The sequence below is a fragment of the Anolis sagrei genome, chromosome 2 (genome assembly GCF_037176765.1).
Source record: "Anolis sagrei isolate rAnoSag1 chromosome 2, rAnoSag1.mat, whole genome shotgun sequence".
In the NCBI taxonomy this organism is placed as follows: Eukaryota; Metazoa; Chordata; class Lepidosauria; order Squamata; family Dactyloidae; genus Anolis; species Anolis sagrei.
In genome coordinates this window covers 148,015,921-148,035,968 of record NC_090022.1, presented here as the reverse complement: position 1 = coordinate 148,035,968, position 20,048 = coordinate 148,015,921, and the positions used below count along the sequence as shown (strand labels likewise).

General features: G+C 40.9%; 1 protein-coding gene across 3 annotated transcripts in view; it reads left to right on the top strand.

Annotated features, from left to right (window-relative positions):
- OLFM2 (olfactomedin 2) overlaps window positions 1–15,964 on the top strand; it is a 275,804-nt gene extending 259,840 nt beyond the window's left edge. For all 3 annotated transcript variants that reach the window (XM_060763838.2, XM_060763837.2, XM_060763836.2), the window contains exons 5-6: window positions 2,926–3,032; window positions 14,959–15,964. In XM_060763838.2, coding sequence (XP_060619821.2) covers window positions 2,926–3,032; window positions 14,959–15,636 — 785 coding nt within the window. In that variant the 3' untranslated portion in view covers window positions 15,637–15,964. The remainder of the gene's footprint in view (window positions 1–2,925; window positions 3,033–14,958) is intronic.
- Window positions 15,965–20,048: the final 4,084 nt, after the last annotated feature.

Here is a 20,048-nt window from a genome sequence, read left to right as displayed (position 1 = left end):
CTTGGTCCTTGTTGTGTTTGTGTCCCAAGGCACTTTATTAGAGATCCAGGATATCTGCATGCCCATCCCCCTCCAAACATCCCCACCTTGTCATGCCCAGCATTTTTAATTTCTAATTTTAATGATTACAACTGGCCCAGCTATTATTTTAATTGTGTCATTGGATGTTGTTAATGTATTGCTATTCTTTGCTATTGCTTTGTTTTTTTAGTTATTGTGTTGTTGTTGTTTTATTGTTGTATTTGGGCTCGGCCTTGTAAATTATTATTTATTATGGCCAGATTTGGTTTCTGAAGACAGTCATAGCTCTGGTGCACTAGTTTGATCTATTTTCAGTTTTTTGTTTTTTAAAAAAAGACAACATAGAAAAAGGCAGCCATAATACTAAGAAACAAGATGTCATGGTATATAATGCTAAAACTATGTAACTACATTTTAGCTATTACAACATGGAGCTGCCAGTGATGCAATGGGTTAAACCAGTGATTCCCAAAGTGGGCGTTACCTCCCCCACGTGGGCAATGCAGTGATTGGGGCGGGGGGGGGGGAGGGGGCAATAATGGCCACAGGTGCATTTGGGGGCAATGAATAACTTTAAGGGGGCAGTGAAAGCATAAAAGAAAGAAGATAAGATTTAGAAAAATTGTTTTCCAGCGGGCAGGCCAAATATGTTTGGGAACCACTGGGTTAAACCCTTGTGCTGGCAGGACTGCAGACTGATAGGTTGGAGGTTTGAATCCGGGGACAGCAGGTTGAGCTCCCTTTGTCAGCTCCAGATCCCCAAACAGGGACATGAGAGAAGCCTCCCACAAGGATGATAAACATCAAAACATCCGGGCATCCTCTGGGCAATGTTGGCCAATTCTCTCACACCATAAGTGACTTGCAGTCTATCTGCAGTCACTCCTGACACACACACAAAAAGTTACTACAACTAACTACAAACGTACATAAAAAGTACAAACACAACAATGAAACACTCACTTTCACACACAAACTAACACACAAACATGAAAACTATTCTATGATTGTCCACTCACTATCTGATTATTTTTATCTCTTATTATTCTACTCCCTTTAAATGATATTATATAACTATAATTCCACATTTGATAGCACTCTTCTAATTCATAAAACCTACAATTGACCATAGCTGGTTAACTAATTTTAACTGTGCAAGCACACTCCTGCTTATTGCCAAAATCTGACCTTCCAAGTTCAGAGATGAATCCAAGTGTATGCCCAACCTATATATCCTATCTGTTCCAAGTAACATGGCTGGTAATCCAGGATGATTACCAGAATCCTACCCCTATTTCCTTGTTAGCTTTCAGACTGGCCAGGGCACCTCCATTTTGTCTGGATCAAGCTTCTACTTGTTTGCTCTCTCCCACTCCATTACTGAAAACAGACAATGATTTAACACCCTTCAAGTTAGATGGAAAGGAGAGATAGAGCTACATCTGGTGACACTGAACTCCACATCTTTGGACAGCTTCTCCCATCCATTTCATGTATATATTAAACAGCATGAAGACAAGACAGAGCACTGAGACATACCATAAGGAATAGGCAGGTTGTTGAAGAGGATTTTCCAGCACTACCTTTTGGGTTTGCTTCTTCAAGAACAAATATACCAATGTAGAACAGCGATTCTAGGAACCATCCAGAAGGAAATGATGGTTGATGATATCAAAAGCCATTGCACGGTCCAGCAGAATCAACAGAGACACTCTCCTTCTGTTTAATTCCATGTTTACATCAATCACCAAGGTGACCCAACCTATCTGTGTTCCATAGTCAGAACTGAAGCCTGGTTGAAATGGATCTATTCTAGATCATCTGTTTCATCCAGGAACCTCTGGAACCTGGAGACCACAACACATTCCAGAACCTTGCCCCCAAAAGGGAGAAATTAGAGTGTGATTTGATAATCATCAAGTCTTTCCCTATTCAAGATTCAAAATCTGAGAATGGTTAGATATGTTTCATATGAATTGTGTAATTTAGCTCTGACAGCCGTTTTGACAAAATGATCCCACAAATTCTGTGTGTTCCTCCTTACCCAAGGAAGCCCAGGAATCAAGGCACAGAATCAAATTATAAGTGATCCTGTGTGGCTGTTTTGATTGATCCTCCAAAGGTGAAATAAAAATCTGTGCAAATCTGGCATGCAACATTTGAGGGTGATGGACATTTTCAAAGTTCTGAATGTGGGAACATAAACCATTGGCAATTATTTTGACAAATACAGGGAACTGGTGGGGATTAATGTCTGATTTATTTTTAGAAACCCTCAGTCTAAGGTCATCCATAATACAGAATGCAAATCTAATTAGGAGAATGTAAATTTGAATTTTGCAAGCGAAGTACAATTAGTTCAGAAGTTTCTGTATCTAAGTAACACACGCTTTTAGAAGTTCATAACAGTTATTGTAGCAAGCTTTGCAAATAACTTTGTTGGAGAAACTGTACCACTTCAGATGGTAAGTGCAGGATTCAGTTGTATGAATGGTTAAAAAAATAGGCCTGCTAGAAAAGGGTGAGTTTAGATTTCCTTTTCTGGCAAACAGGTTCTCTATCTGCAGAGAAGTTTGGAACAGGAAGATTCTTTTTCAGTATGGGAATGGGTTCAAGTATTTTATACTTATACCAAGTAATTCCACATCTGTGCCATAGAGAAGGCATTTTGTTGAACTTGTTGGTTTCCAAAGAATTGGAGTCTTTCTTACTTGGGTGATGCCTTCAAAAGAAAGTCTGGATTCATTAACTGGAGAACGGCCCATCAGGGAGAAATTGAGGGAGCCCATGACCAAACAGAGATTTATACTTGGGTCTAAACATACTGCGATCAACCTCTGAGTCTTGTTTTGCCTCTTTATCTCCTAAATGACTCATCCATCTGCATCTATTTTTATATTTCAGGGTGTGGAAAGCTCACAGGAGTCAGCAACCCCATTACCATCAGGGCTTCAGGATCCAGATTTGGCTCTTGGATGACGGACACCATGGTCCCAAGTTCTGACAGCCGGGTGAGTATCTGAGAGTCAGCAGCTCCATTCAATTGCTAGTCCAATTGGAGTAAACACACTGAATCTACAGAAGTAACACAACTATTGAGTAACCATGTTTTTATTTATTCCATGGGTCTATTTCATCTTGAACTAACAATTGGACTTTGACTAACATCTCCCCCAGATTCTGTCCATCTTACAATTATATTGATTCTGAACATAAAGAAAATTACTTTTGTGGATTACATCTCCCAGAATGGTAAGGGGTTGTCTGAGAAATTACTTTTCCAAGTTCAGTGTTGGATTAAGAAACTGTGGAGCTGCCTGCTACTCACTTGCTATCAGCTGAAAAGCCAACATCCCTCAACCCAGAAAGTGGCGCTTTTTTAAACCCAACACAAATAGAATAAATTTCCCAGGTTATTTGATCTAATGAGTGAAACCTGACTTAATAAGCACAAAGCCCTACTCATCAGCCGAGAAAAATAAGCCTGAGACAACACCGCCCACATAGCATTAAGACATCCATCCTAACTGCAAAAAAAGGAACACCATTATGCAGGAGAGGAAAAAAATAGCATTAAAAGGGTACCAGAAAGAGGTATGTGGGGAAAGAAGGACTGGAATCTTTGAGGAAGGAAGGGGAATTGCAGGAAGCTTCCTACCAAAGGTCCAACATTATGTAGGTTGAAAAGATGGGGGAAATTACCCTTTAGTGTTATAACTCTCCAGACCCTTCCTGGAGGCACAGAGGAAGCTGCCTCAAGGGACAAATGGGGTGTAGTGTCATTGAACCATCCCTTTTCAAGCTAGTCCCCCTCCCCATGAAGAAAGGTGTGTCCTGCTGACTGATGAAAATTCAGCTATTATTGAATGCAATATTCCTGCTTCTTGGCAGGGGGTTGGACTGGATGGCCCATGAGGTCTCTTCCAATTCTTTGATTCTATGATTCTATGATTCCGATAAGATTCATTATCTACCAATGGGAGGAAAAAACCACCTTGTTCTTTGCCAAGATGTCCCAGTGAAGCTTGAAAAGGGAAGAATTAGCCTAGGCTCATGTATAATAATACAGTCCCATGTCAAATATATATAAAATCATATGGTTGCAATTCAATATCACTGTTACTAATTTATAAACGAGAGTTATGCACCTGTTCAATTATTTTTGTTCATGGCCACTACATAATCATGATAATAGATGCACTATGCAATTCTAAAAGTCCCTCAATCCCATTTTACTGGGCAGCTGTTGCTGCCAGCAATGGAAATCAATTATCCTGTTGACGGGAACAGCAATTTGGCATTTCTTTCTCATCAACAATATCTAGTGCAAGAAGCAGTTGTGACAGGGATCCTACTTCTGATTGTCACACCAGAAATCTCTGGAGGAAGCGGGTGGAAGGGTTATTAGGCTTCACTCTGACTGATAGATTTTTGTTGCTTGAGGACACTGATGCCTAGTACATCAGAATAGTGGGGGACCAGGCTAAGAAATACTACTTACTAAAGTATAGTTGATTAAGTGGCTGATGTAGGAAACTGATCAACAATTTTAATAAATTACTTGCAATCCACCAATATAGATCCTCATGTAAAACTACACACCCGTGAACTCAGTGGGATTATAAACCTTGGTCTCCCGAAAGCCAGGAAGAGCACATCGTGTTTTAAGGGAAAGCAGCCACTGAGAAGACTGGCTTTTGAGGAGACTAAACTGATTTGGCTCCACTGGATGCTCACCTTTACACTTGTCATCATTTCTCACTGCATGTGAAGCCACAGAATTCCAGAGAGCTCCTGGCCATTGCTGGGCATCTTTGTCAATGTCAGTAATTCCCCTTCTCTCTCCACATCACAGGTCCCTTTGCCAACATCTGCAAAGGTGCCCAGCAATGGCCAGGAGCTCCTTGGGAATCAGTGGCTTCTGATGCAGTGAGAAATGATGGCAACGGTGTCATCCTGTTTCCCCTATGCCATGGGGTAGTAGCACTGGCCCATGTGAATATCAGGACTGGTTCTGAATTAGAATTAGTGCACCTGCTGACACCAATCCAGAAGTGCAGGGCTGCTCAGGAGCTTCAGGAAAGCTCTTGAATAGTCCTTGACTTCTCTTAACACAGTGAAATTGAGGACTGATTTTAATTCACATTATGGATGCCCAAGAGTGAATATGAGGTTTGTGGTCCATATAGACAGGCGCTTAGATTTGAACATACAAATATCAATATCTGTTGCATGGGCATGAGCAACTACCTTCCATCACAGAATGGAAGAATGATGAACACTCAGTGTTGGGGTAACAAAAGACCGCAACTTGTTTATTGATTACAAATGAGAAATAGGGTTGGCCACCATGCATGGGACATGGATCAGGAATTGGACAGCCCACTGTTGACCAATGCCACTTAACCACACAAGGGGGTGCAACTGTTTACTGACCAGCACAATACTTTTTTTTCCATGTCAGGAGCGACTTGAGAAACTGCAAGTTGCTTCTGGTGTGAGAGAATTGGCAGTCTGCAAGGATGTTGCTAAGGGGGCGCCCTGATGTTTTGATGTTTTATCATCTTTGTGGGTGGCTTCTCTCATATCCCTGCGATGGGGAGCTGGAGCTGATAGAGGGAGCTCATCCGCACTCTCCCTGAATTCGAACCTGAGACCTGTTGGTCTTCAGTCCTGCTTCCACAAGGGTTTAACCCATTGTGCCACTAGGAGCTCCAGCATAATGCTGGGACACCATTACCACCGCACCTCTGCTAAGCCACCAAATGCTTCCCCCCACCCCCTCCAATAGAGGGGAATTAGGCAAGCTGGATCCAGGGCCCATGCCAAAACACCTGCAAGTTGTGACAAAAGAACAAAACTCTAAGAAAACCACCAAACAAAGTAACATATATGAAGAGTGGGCGAGCTGAGACAGCTAAAAAGGGACACTGGCAAAGGAGTTGCTTGACATGGACTAAATAGAGTACCAGGGATTGCAATGGCAGCCAGCTCTAGCCAATCAGAGGGCAGGGTGGATCCCGCTACTGATTGGCCAGTTGGCTGTGCTGTGAGAAATGCGCCCAGTGCAAGGGGCTCGTGAGAAGAAGGAGACCCCCTCCTCAGACACAATGGTGGGTGGGATGACACTTGCTGCCACAAAATCCCTTCCTGGTAAGTTAGGCTGACCATTTAGTACAAATCCCTTGTGAACTTTTGGAAGAGCATAGATTCCTCGTTTTTCAATGACTTGGCAATGTCCCATGGCTCTATAGCAAATGATTAATTGAGAAGAAGACCTAAGAACCTTCCCTCCGCCCTTTACTTCCACCCCAGCTTTTCTAAAGAGACCAAGGAGGAGAACTTTGTCTGATCATTCTCCAAGTGTGAAATCAATCTCACCCGCCTCTTGCTATCAAAATGTTTCTTTGGTTATTAAAAACTGCTCGGGCGTTTGATCAGCAGAAAAGAGTGAAAATACGTTTTAACTCAGTAAATTAAAGGAGAGAAAACATTTAATAAAACAAGCGTAAATCATCCATAAAGGTTGCAGCATGTTTATTCAGACAGTCTTTGCAGTTGAGCTTCTTGGCAATGTAAAGCAGAGGGGAAACTATTAAAAGATATTTGGATGGCAGAATGCCCAGGATGTGAATTTAGGTAGAATTTGGAAGGAGTATCTCCATTTAAGGAATCACAACCGGTAGCCCATAGTTCCAATTGCTTTTTCCTCATCCAGTTGATTCTAATTTTATGAATGCTGCAAGCTTAGTTCAAAATACAAAAGTAGTTTGGCCTCAGTTATCACAGGGAGGCTGTGTGTGTGTGGGGGGGGGGGGGGGGCAGAATATTGTCCTTTCCAATAGGCTCAGAGCAAAAGCTTGTGCATTTTCCTCATTTTGATCACACACTGATGCTGCTTTGCCATATGTGTCCCAGTTTTCACCTGTGAAATGTTGGAAGTCATACTTTGGGGAATATGCTGGGAACAAATGTGCCTTCCTCCAGTGACCCAATATGGATTGAATGTCTCCACAATTTTGGAATAATTAATATCTATGAAGGTGATAATAAAAGTGAGTGCTTTTTCCAGGTTGACAGTAGTTCAAGATATACAAGAAGACTTTTAGATTGTATCACGGTTTAGGAATGTCATTGGAGGGAGAGCAGGGCTGTCCCTGGGCATCTTGCTAGATGCAACATTTTTCTAGCTGCAGCAAAGGAGACTATAGTATTTCCCCACTTTTCCATTCTATGGATAGATATTGGCTTGACTGCATCTGAGCCTTACTTCAGCATTTTGAAATACATGTGTCCCAGTTTTCATCTAGGAAAAGTTGGATGATCTGTGGTACCTGAAAAGGAACCACACACTACTGTTATTGCAACTAAGTTAGATGTTAGAGCAGTGCAACTTGGAATAGACAGGGTCTATTTTTCAGTTGGAAGTTACCCATAAGTTGACTTTTGGCTGTTTGTGATTAAAAAAGGCCTGTCCTGGAACCAAAACAAACTAAAACAGCTTGGAAGGGGTAAAATGTGGCAAAATTCTACTCCAAACATTCCTAAGGAGGAATTCTGGAGCAATTAAAAAAAGTCTCCTACTGTGTTAGTGTGGACAATAGCAGTTTATTCTTCTCTGATCCTCCAGGGAAGGGCAAGATTCTTCTTCTTTCCTTTCACCCCTGCTGATTTCATAGAACCTATAAACATAGAGATGGAAGAAACCACAAGCCATCCAGACCAACCCCCTGCCTTGCAGGAATGCAGCATCAAAGCACTGAGTGCAAACTACTTTTGCAGGAACTGACATAATAATAATAATAATAATAATAATAATAATAATAATAATAATAACAACAACAACAACAATAATAATAATCTTTATTTATACCCTGCCACCATCTCCCCAAAGGGGGCTCTGGGCAGCTCACATAAGGCCAAGCCCAAAAATACAATACAGCAAAATAAAATACAAAAAAAGAAATTACATCACAATAAAACACATAATGTAACAAGATAAAATAAACAATGCAAAATAACATAATAGAAAATCAAACACAATGGGCGGGCCAAATGCACAAGATAAAATCCTGGATGAAATAGGAGTGGAAAAAAGTGTATTTGTGAAGGAGTGTATTTGTAGAGAGGAGCCCAAAAAAGACAATCAGTGGGGTTAGGCCTTCGTTAAGGACGGGGGGGAAGTGCATCATGAGGATAACACTGTAGATGGAATAAACAAAAATGGGATGTATGGCCACTCTCCAAAGGCACATCAGAAAAGCCAAGTTTTCAAATCTTTCTTAAAGGTTGCTAGGGTGGGCACAGCGGAGAAGGTTCTCTCCCTCATTCCCATAAGTTGTGCCTGTGATAGAGGAAGAGGCGAAAGGAGAGCCTCCCATGAGGATCAAAGGGATCAAGCAAGTTTATGGTAGGAGATGTGGTCACGAAAGTAGGCGGGTCCCAAACCGTTCAGGGCTTTATAGGTGATAACCTGCACCTTGAATTGGGACTGGAAGATGAAAGATGAAAACATGACAACAAAAGGAGAATGCAGGAGGAGAAGGGAGAAACCAGGACATTTTTAAAGCACTTGAAAAAATGGGAGTGACAGAGGAATAAATCAGGACACTCCGAAAAACCTGGACAGTTGGAGTGTATGAGAATCCTCTCCCAGCATACCTCCCCAGTGGTTGGCCCACATAGTAACTTTTCCAGCTTTGCATTTCAAAGTATTCCATGGGCCCTAAATTACTACTTGACATTAATACTTCACATCTAAAAGCTACCATTTAAAATTTCCCAGTTTTCAGTATAGCTTGCTTGGGGCCCTTAGGGGAAATTTAAAATAATAGATCCTGGGCTTAGCCATTTCATTGGGGAGTCCAGGATGGATGGGGGTGATTGTTGGTGGGCCAAACTGGGATCACAGTAACTGTCTGAAGGTGCTGAAATTGCTTCATTCTATGTTCAAGTCAAGTTCAAGCCAATTTCTAACCATTGCTTTTTTGCCCCTTGATCTCATGCTATTATCCAAGTGACTTTGAGTGATTGCACAACCCCCTGCAGACTATTCCATCTAGTTGATGTATGTTTCTAGGGGTCTCCCAATCCAAGCAAGCTTTATTCGCATGTTATGTAGGTTTTCTCCTGCTCCCCCCACCACCACCCTTAAGACTTTGGAGTGAATTATATTTGAAACTTCAAAAGGCAGCTCAGAGCTTGAGAGAGAGAAAGAAGCTTCGGCAGTGTAGGCACAGAATGCAACTAATCCAACGCTGGGAGATGTCAGCTGCTCCATCAAACAAGCTTAATTGTTTAAAGAAGAATGAAAGAAGAAGAGAGCAGTGGAGACCCCCGAGGGGGCTGCTCCGTCGAGCCCCAGTGTCAGGCAGCAAGCAGAAAAGCCTCCGGCAAAGTTTATACACTCAGGGCTTGCTGTCTCTTTTGCAAATGTTTGAGGTGAAAAGTGGACCTCGGAGATTTGGCATCTGGTCAAAGCTGGAGAGGCTGCTGATGAGCATGTTAATGGCCTGGCTTACTCTGCGCAATGCTAAGCAAGGGTGGGCAAAATGGCAACACATCCCTTTGGCAAACATGGTTCTCAAAAGAGTTTGCCAAGTAGACGTAATGTAGAAGCAAGAAGAGGACATCTGCAAGAGAATCATCACTGGACAAGAAAAGGGATGTAACACTTTCGCTCTTTTCCTCTACTGCAACACCGATTACTAACAGCATTGCCAGGTCAGGACTACACCCAAATCCTCAGATTTAAGCACCAGAACTTGAGATTTAGGGATCCGGGCCCTTCTGAAATAAATGGAAATGGACTCTAATTATGATATTTGGTACACACTATAGTTGCAAAGAGTCAACAGAGGAAACAACAACAACTGGTGCAGATCCCAGGGGCCTTAGGAGGAGTGAAGGATGATCGGGATCTTCACACTGGCCTGAGTTTTTCCAGCCAGAGATTCCAAAAGTCTTCCAAGAAGCCTGAGGAAATGGCCAGATAAAATCATAGGACATAGAAGCCTATTTATATAAGTAGGGGAAGTGCAGGTTAAGATGCAAGTGGCTGGGCTTTTCAGAATGACAAAGCCTGGGTCAGGATGGCAAGGCGAAGAATACAGAATGCTTTCTGTTTGCCAGTCTGCTGGTCAGGATGGCAAGGTGAGGAATACAGGGTTGCCACACATGTATTTCCAGGAAGAAGAGCAGCATTCATAAGAACTGCACATGCTAATTTATATGTATATAATGGTTCCTTGATATCTCCTGTGGGTTGATCCAATGACTCAGGTCCCATTATAAACTATACAATAGTAAAATGGTGTCTCTTTGAGGGTGTTTTGGGGGAATATTTTTATGGGATATGTTCAGGCCATGGTTGCAGAATCCATGGATACAGAGAGTCAAATTTAAATGCAAATTTAGAAAGAGGCATGGACTGACAAACACAATACATCATTCCATTGCCTTAGCTTTTACAGAGCCGCAGATAACATGCTGGCATGAGATTTACAGTACTAAAAAATATCCTCGTTTACAACCAGTCACATGCATCTGTGTGGCAGCATTGCCTAGAAAAGACCATTCCCATTTCCTTAACCCCTGGCCTCTTTGAGAATGCATCTGTGTGACATAAATTATTGACTGATGTTTTGGGAACTGTTGGTTCTTTTCTTGAAAGGTTTGAAGCCTCCCAGCTTGTCAGGCATTCAGACATTCCCATCTGTCAATCAGTGTTCCTGTCCAGGCATTCCTAAATAAGAGAATGTCATTTTAATCGATGTATATAAAAGCCAGTTTCATCCACCCGAAGTTTCTTTAACAAGGCAGGGAGGTTTCAGCCTCTCTTGGTTTTTTTCCTCCATTTTCTCTGGTGATAGCTAGGACAAGGCCTGGTGTGTGTAAGTATTCCTGTTCAGCCTTCATTCTTCCTCGGAATGGCCCTGCTCAGGCCCGTAACCAGGATTTTGATTCGGGGGAGGGGGGCGAGTCTGAGTGAGAGAGGATCTACCATAGCAAACCTTTTGTATCATTATCCCAACACCCGCATGCATATGGGATAAATTGAGCATGGTGATCAGATCATGATATGAATGAACAGAACAGTTTAAATAATGTACCAGTAAGTCCTTCTCGCAGACCACCCTGAGATTTTGGGGGGGGGGGGGCTGAAGCCTAGCCCTGCTGAATACATCTCCAATCTTCGAAAAGTTCTTTTTTGGAGTACAATTCTCATCATTCCCTAGCCAGCTTGGCCTTGAGACACAGGGAATCTGAAATGACTCCAAAATGCCTCTTGCATTGCTGCAATCTGACCCTTTACAATGGCAACTGATCTCTTTCTTTGTGACAGCAGCAAAAGAAAGGAAAGACAACTCTAAAGGTGCAGAAAAACGTTGCTCATTAACTAAAAAACTGGCCACCACTTTGCCCTGCAGATGTTTTGAAGCTCTTTGTAAGGAGGCCTAGGTAAAGAATGTAACTGACAACTCCAAAGTTCATAATATAAGCACCAACTAGTGTAAAATCATTATAATGTTTCCTTCTTGCCGGCATGTGCTTATTAAAGCAGAGTTCTGCAGAAATCCCTATCAAGACAAATTTGATACTGCAGACTGGCAAACAGAAAGCATATAGTTGAAAGCCGATGTTTTTAGGTGCTGTGTGAAGAAGTCAGAAGGAACAGAAAACATTCAAGGGCATTGTGGGTAAATCTGAACTAAATAAAAAGAAATGTTTGAAAACTGTACATGCTTCTACGGGATAAAGAGAAATTCAGTTTCTTCATGGAATCCTAGACGAGACAAGGTTATTAATTTTAAAACCTGGTCCAACTCCTATTTCAGGAAGAACCTAGCATTAATCATTTTTTTACTTTTTCTTATGTCCCAAAGCTGATGTTTGATGCAGAAGGATGTAAGTTCCAGAAAATAACCCACTAAATCTGTGTCTGTCCCAAATGACAGAGATGCCCCTCTGTGTATTTTTGGGAGGGGCCAGCTTTTTTTGTCTCCATACATTTTCTGACATTTGCACTGGATGACCTAGGTAATGAAGCTACTTTGACATTTAGAGCTCAAAATGGCCAAGGACCTTTGTATCTTAGGGACCGCCTCATTCCTTTTTTCCATCAGTGGTTACCTTGATCTACCCAGGAAAATCTCCTATACATACCAGGCCCTAGGGAGGTACACCTGAAAGCTACAAGGTGTAGAGCTTTTTCGACCTATGCTCCAATTCTGTGGAACTCATTGCCTCCATACATTAGAGCAATGTCGGAGTTGCTACCTTTTGTAAAGGCGTTCAAGACTTGGCTGTTTGGTTATACATTTAAGTAAAGTGATCAGATCTAATTTGCCAAATAGTCACTGTTGGATGTTTTTATGTTGAATGTTTTTATATTGTGTAAATGCTATTTTAAATTGTAAGTCGCTAGGAGCACCTTGGTGGAGAGCGACTAATTAAGAAATAAAGTGAAGTGAAATATTAAAATCTTGCTACCCTTATCATTTATTGTCTACACATTCTATTGTTTTGAAAGTGCTGTATGTTGTTGTTTATTCGTTCAGTTTCTTCTGACTCTTCGTGTCTGTATATGCTCATGTATAAATCTAGAAAGTTTAATCACAAAATCAACCCAAAAAACCAAGTGGTTATTTATCTGTGGCGCAATGTAAGTACTGTACCTTACCCAAGAAACCTCCTCGTCTGAGTAGAGTGGCAAAAGGCAATAACTTAATCCATCCCAAGAGACCCTAAAAGAAGCACTGACTATGCCCACCCCCACCCCCTGCTGACATGTCTTTTTTGAATGGGATGGGAAAATAGAAGTGGCAATGCTCAGGAGAGCTGGATACCCGAGGTGGCATTGACACTTTTCCCTCCCTCACTTTGGTCACCGGTCACTTCAAAATCCACCATTTTGGTCCAAAATCTGCCCTTGAGGTCACTTTGGGTCTTGTTTGTAGAGTAAAAAAACAAGGAAACAACAACAACAACAACAACAACAATAATGTATATACAAGTCTATATGTCATTATCTTTGATAAGCATAATGCCCATAAATAATTGTTTCTTGGGCAAGGCAATACCCACCCAGTGTCTCCTTCTGTTCCTTGATTATTCTTTTCATGGGTATAGTCTTTTAAAAGAATTCTAGCACTTGTTCCATCAACCAGCTATATGTTTCATGGCATACTGTATTTATGTCCATGTGATACCTGGATGTTATCAGCCATGTACTTGAAAATAATACTGGAGTTTAGATGATTAGACAATTACTGTAAAAGATCAGAATGCACAGTTTGGAGCACTTTGCATAAACTTGGAGATGCTATTCTATGTTGATTTAGTCTCTGTTCAACTATTCTTTGAACAGTCTTGCTTAATTTTCGAAAATTTACCAGCAATTTGCTATCTGTATAGATGCTCCAAGTATGAACAAATCTTTCTCTCTTTGTGTTAGGATTTATCTTCTAGGAAGGGAAGAGATAGAATGATCCCAGGTGCTTTGCAGATTCATACATCAGCTTGTTTTATGTATTTTGCCGCAGTCTAAAAATAAGAGAAATGATAAGACGCATTATAAATACTGCTGAATGTTGTTGGTTATTTTAATTGCCTTTTCCCTTCCAAACCTTTTCTATAGATAGCTAACATACCTCTCTCTAAACTGGTGGACATATTTAAAACTCATAAGGAGCTTGATAAAATCCTTATCTGTGATGAGATTTTCATCCATGTGTGTTGATTGGTCTCAGAAATTGAATGCTTACACACGTCTTCCCATATGTATCAAATTCACCTATCATTGTCCAGGAAGGTTTATTTATATTAGAAAGCCTTTACGCGTCTCAGCATTAGCTATTGAAGGTGCAAACTGGCAGAGAGGATTTGCAAGAGCCAGATGGAATTTGATTGTACTGATCTCTTTTTTACCATAATTTATTTTATTTTATTTTATTTTGCTTGAGACATCACTTACAAAGCCTCTATTTGCATAGTCTATTTGCTTAAGGCTTTAGTCAGTTAACTATTGAGTGAATACTATTCTTGCTGCAAAGGGTACTGAGAATTTGGAGGAGCCAGGATTAAGAATCATATGCTGTGGGATATCTACAGTAGGTGAGGAATTAGGGAAGGCATTTTCATTACTTAGAGGGCTACCCTTTCCTGGGCGGTAAAGACTAGGATCTAATAAACAAGAAGAAGCAAAGCAACAAAAATTATCCAAGGCCTAGTAAGAGATCAAAGCTCAATTTTAGGGTACAGGTTTATGTGCAGAAGGTTCCACATTCTGTCCTTACTACTTCAAGGTCCAAGTCTAAGTGGCAAAACTAGGAAAGAGCTGTTCCAGCATTCCTGAAATGCATTGACAATCCAATGAAACTATGTCCAGCCACCCTCCAATATTCATTGCAATATTCATCATTCCTGCCCATTAATCATGATGGCTGGGCTTGATGGGATTCATAGTCCAAAAGCTATGCTTGAAAAGTCTGGGCAAGATGGATCAAATCCCTCACAAAATGCAAAGAGTTGTTTTCCAAGTTGATTCCTCTTTGATTCTTCATTCATCCCAATTCCTTCTTTTTTTCCTCTTCTTTCATCCCCCTCATTTCTCTCCATTTTAGGATTGATATCTCCTCTTTCCATGTTAGATAAATGATATTGAAAGACAAGGTCCATGGAGATTTCTATGAGAGCATGGAGATTGGGTTCCTCCTATCTTCTGAAGATAGATCTCCCTTCTTCATCCTCAGAAGGGCAGATTTTAATGTGTCATCTAGGTTGTGGGCTAAAAGAAGTAGATGGGAGAATGAAGTAGAGAGGTGGAATCACAAGTCTACAATATTGGATTAACTGGAGAAAATGAAAAATTGGATAAATATGACTAGTAAATATATAAACAAACGCTATCCTAATATCCCTTTTGTTGCTCCTCAGGTTTGGTACATGGACGGTTACTACAAAGGCCGCCGTGTTCTGGAATACCGCACCCTCAACGACTTCATCACGGGCCAAAACTTTGTCCAACATTTACTGCCTCATCCCTGGGCTGGCACCGGCCATGTGGTCTTCAATGGATCCCTCTACTACAATAAATACCAGAGCAACATTGTGGTGAAGTACCACTTCCGCTCCCGGAGCGTGGTTGTGCAGCGCAGCCTGAACACCGCCGGCTACAACAACACCTTCCCTTACTCCTGGGGTGGCTTCTCCGACATCGACTTTATGGTAGATGAGAATGGACTCTGGGCAGTCTACACCACCAACCAAAATGCTGGTAACATTGTGGTCAGCAGGATGGACCCCATCACACTGGAGATTCTCCGCAGCTGGGACACTGGCTACCCCAAGCGGAGTGCCGGGGAGTCCTTCATCATCTGTGGGACCCTCTATGTGACCAATTCCCACCTGGCAGGAGCTAAGATCTATTTTGCCTATTACACAAACACTTCTACCTATGAGTACACGGATATTCCCTTCCACAATCAGTATTCCCACATATCCATGTTGGACTACAACCCCCGGGAGAGGGTTCTGTACACCTGGAACAATGGCCACCAGGTCATTTACAATGTGACTCTCTTCCATGTCATAAAGACCTCCGGGGAGTTATAATACCATGAGCAGAACTGTCTCAGTTGTCATTTGGTACATATTTCTCTCTTATCCTTGTGGGGCGTGTGTGTGGGGTGGGGTTGCACACTGTGGCCTGGGAAAACTCCGTGATGCCGTTATTTCTACATAATAAAACAAAGATATATCTATCTCTTTCTCTTTCTTTCTCTCTTTCTCTGTTTCTCTCTCTCTCTCTCCAGTGGTTGATGACGCATGGATCTGGTCTGGGGCTATTTTGGGTGGGGAGGGAGGGACTTCTTATTTTTTATTTTGTATCAGTTTTCTTTTACTGGTGGTATAATAAAGATGATCTGATTCAGGTTGGAAAGAGTTTGAGCTGTTTTTGGTTCAATAAGTGACACTGGTAAAAGAGAGTTTAATCTTCCAGATGGGATACACTTTCTGCTTTTGCAAAAAAACACATAAAAGCAAAATCTTCATTTGAATTGGAATCTTTTCCTACAGTTTTTCAAAGGCCATTTCCATGTGAAGTTGCCATTCATCAACTCAGTGGCTTTCACCTGCAAAAAAAAAAAAACATCCTAAAATATAGAAATTCACCAAGAAATTATCCTAGGGAGTGAGAGGTTCCACTTTCTGAATTCCAATATTACTTGCAGATTCACTAATTCACATACATTAGCTTAATGCACAGATCAAGTCTTAATTATATCAATCCAGTTTCACGTACACAGTTCTGCGCTCAACATAGTGAAACCAGAACTCAAAAAGTTCCTTTTCATGGAATTTAATGCCCAGTATCCACCAACCAACATGTTCCATTCTGGACCATAGGATTATAGAAACAGTGGTCCAAAAGGCTGTAGTCCAGCCATGGAGCATTTTTTTCAAATGTATTCTTTAAGGAGAAGAACAGTCAGAAATTTGAATTTAAGGAGGAAATGTGTGTTTAATGTAAATATTTAAATCCAATGCATTCCAATAATTTAAAAAACAAATAAAATATAAGTGAGTTTATTTCAAAGTCACTGCAGAAATATGATGGAAGTAAAGTGGTAGCATAAAAAAGAGACTAGCATTCCTATATTTTTAATTGCCATGTGGAAAAAGGAATGGAAACTGGCATAGCTGATAGTGCTCTCAGAGACTATTCCCCAGAAACCATTTTAGGACCAGAAAATATCTTTTCTTAACAATAGAAAGTAAGTGGAAGTCACTTGTAGTTTTTTAAAGCCCTTTCCTGGGCCTAAAGTGTCCCAGGGAGGCCCAAAATGTGGTGGAAATTTCCTCACGTCCACCCTGATGGCATATTGAAGCAAAAAATGTTGACTCTCGAGGGGGGCTCGGAGGGCCACATACAGCCTGTGGGGCACACCTTATTTATATATTTATTTACTATAGTTATATCCCACCTTTCTCGACTCCGAAGGGGACTCAAGGCAGCTTATAGCAGAGGCAAAATTCAATGCCTTAAACAATTCAACAATTAAATAGCATTTAGTTAAAAATCTAAATGAGGTTAAAGTAATTAAAACATAAACAATAACACTTACAACTATAAAATTACATTATCCACAATCAATCAACCTTGGCCAAGCCTTCCCTGTATGGTAGAGATTTATAGATATAACATATAAAACTATACAGACTGGAACTTGTCAATCATCCATTTTCTAGCTTTACCCTGAAATTTGGCAGTTTATAACAAGGAGTTCCTCAATCACTTTTTATTAGCCAGCAAAATGAATTGAATCACATTGTTTCATCCCAACCAGAATGGCCTTATTGACTCAATTGCTGAATGATGAGTCAACATATAAACTGCATTGATTCGGCAGGTCTCCACTACCTGACACTAAAGCATACTCTGGCAAGAAGACACTTTGGGTCTTTCCAGTTCTATGATACTATGAGGCATACTTCCAGTTTCTGTATGTAGTGGAAATGTGATAAAGAGGACAAAGGAAAAGGTTGTTTGAATGAAAGGAAAGGAGAAAGACAATGCAGTAACTAGAGTCCTCTTGGTGTCCTTCACTTATGTGATCAATTTGGTGAAGGTATTGATAGTTGGGCATGATGGAGAGTGAATGGCACAAGAGCTGGTGTTGAAAGACTTCAGAGCAGGCAGATTTTGTCTCCCTTATTGCCAATACTGTGTCAGGTCAGAAGGAGTACAATCCTAGGATAGTGCATGAACTTGACTTTGCCCATTGTGCACTCTGTAAATTGGGAGGCATGGGGCAGTATGTTTTAGTGTGAATGTTGGAACAAGAAGCTGAAATATGAGGCCTTGAAAGACTCTGTAAGATGAGACTCAGTCATGGAAATCCACAGGGTGACCTTGAACAAGTAATGGTCTCTCAAGAGAGCAATGGCAAAACATCTTTGAAGGAATCTTGCCAAGAAAAATTAGAAGTGTTAGATGAAGGCACATAACAACAACATATGGGGAGAGAGTACAGTTCAGTCAGCACACACTTTGGTTGCAGAAGAATTCAACTTGATTCTCTGGAGTTCACAGTTAAAAAGAGCAAGTACCAGGTAATTGGAAAATATCTCTCCCAGAGACCCATTGACTCTGAACAGCTGCTGTACTAATACTGTACTGCACTAGACGAACAAAGAGTCTGATCTCATGTCAGATCTCTTCCTTTGTTTTTAAAATTGATAAAACCACCATTTTCCCCAAAAGATGCCCACACATATTAAGTGCCAGCTGGCATCCTGTTGAGATGTTACAAATGTGTAAGCATCATAGCTATGGTGACATACCGATAATCTTATCCTGATCCCCCACAATCCCCATTGTGACCAATGGAGATCTATTCACCTGTTGAACAGGAAGCAAATGATGTAAGTGATCTACAATGTGAGGATCCTTGTTGCAACTCCCTCTCATACTGGAGACTGATACTAATAATAATACTAATAATAATAATAATAATAATAATAATACATAATCTCCCCGAAGGAACTAGGTGCGGCTAATATAGAAGGAAGGATAGAAAATCAGTTAGTTGCTCCCTGATCAACAGGAACCTGATCAAATGTAGGAATTGTTGCTTGTTAATTAGGAATTGAATGACTTTCCTGACCCCTTACCTAAGGGCTACACAGGGATTATGAATAGAAAGTAGTCACGAGTATGTAACTCTAGGTCATTGCATATGTAAATATCCAATAGGATTCTGGCCATATTTAAGGTGACATTTCCTCATGTTTGCCAAGTGTTGAGAGATCCTAATGAGACAAATCCTGAAGTGATAAAATGGATAGATGTTCAAATGTTTGGAAGCTCAAGATGTATTCTGCACAAAAAATATATGTAGTCATTTTGTGCAGAAAGCTATATATCACTTACTTAGCTATATAACCCTTTTATTTATGTAGTTAAGTAATGTTTTACAGCCTGACTCTTGAATCCTCACTTACTAACCAGCATATTCTGCAAATGAAAGGAGTATATTGAACTGGTGATTAGAAAGTGGCTGACATTCCTGCACCTCTTATGCATCATCTTTAGGCTGAAAATCAAAACCAAGATCTCTGTTTCAATTTTGATTTGGTGGGTTGGTGGGAACACAAGTGAATTGCTTTGGTATCAACAGGGAAACAGACTCCTCACTTGTAGCAGTCACTGTCCAATAAGTGGGAATTGAAGGACTTTCATTGTTATTATAGATTTACTAAACTAGTCAACACATAGTGATCACAAATATGAACCAGTCACAAATGTGTAACGGAAAGAAAATTGCTAAATTACTAATTGCTTCATTCCAGAAAAAAATTAGTGAAGAATTACACTCCTAATATTGAACATCAGAAAGAAATATGCTCCTTCTATTAAGAAAGAATTACATGCCCCAGAGGAGACAATAACCGCATAAGTCATTTTATGGAGCACTGCCTGATTCTGAGCCCTATCTTGCTGCCAGAGAATGCTTTGCATACAGATACTACCAGTCCGAACAGACAATACTGAACAAAATGGATAAAGAATCTGATTTGATATAAGGCAATTCCTTTGAATGTAACAAACTGAAAGCAACAGCATTCCCAGAGATGCAGAAGTCAACTTTTTCTGAATATAGATTATTCTGCCTGGTGACAACATTGAGAATGATCAAATCACTTCACTGATTGTGTCAAGTTGGGACTCACTCCCACCAGAGATTAACTGAAGTGACTCAGGGTGATTCTACACTGGCCACAAAACCAGCACCTGACTGGCTCCAGAGGTGACCAAACACATTGCTGAGGCAACACATTTGTGTCCACATGGTCCAACCAGGCCAACACCACACTAGAGCTCCTGGACTTTCAACCTTACCCTCAGTGTTGCTACCACTACCACTGCTCTCATTTGGACACAGAGTTCTGCATGAGATTTCCCCCTCTTCCTCTTAGTCACGCGAGTGCCTCTTTTGATGTCAGGGCACTTGTGATGATCA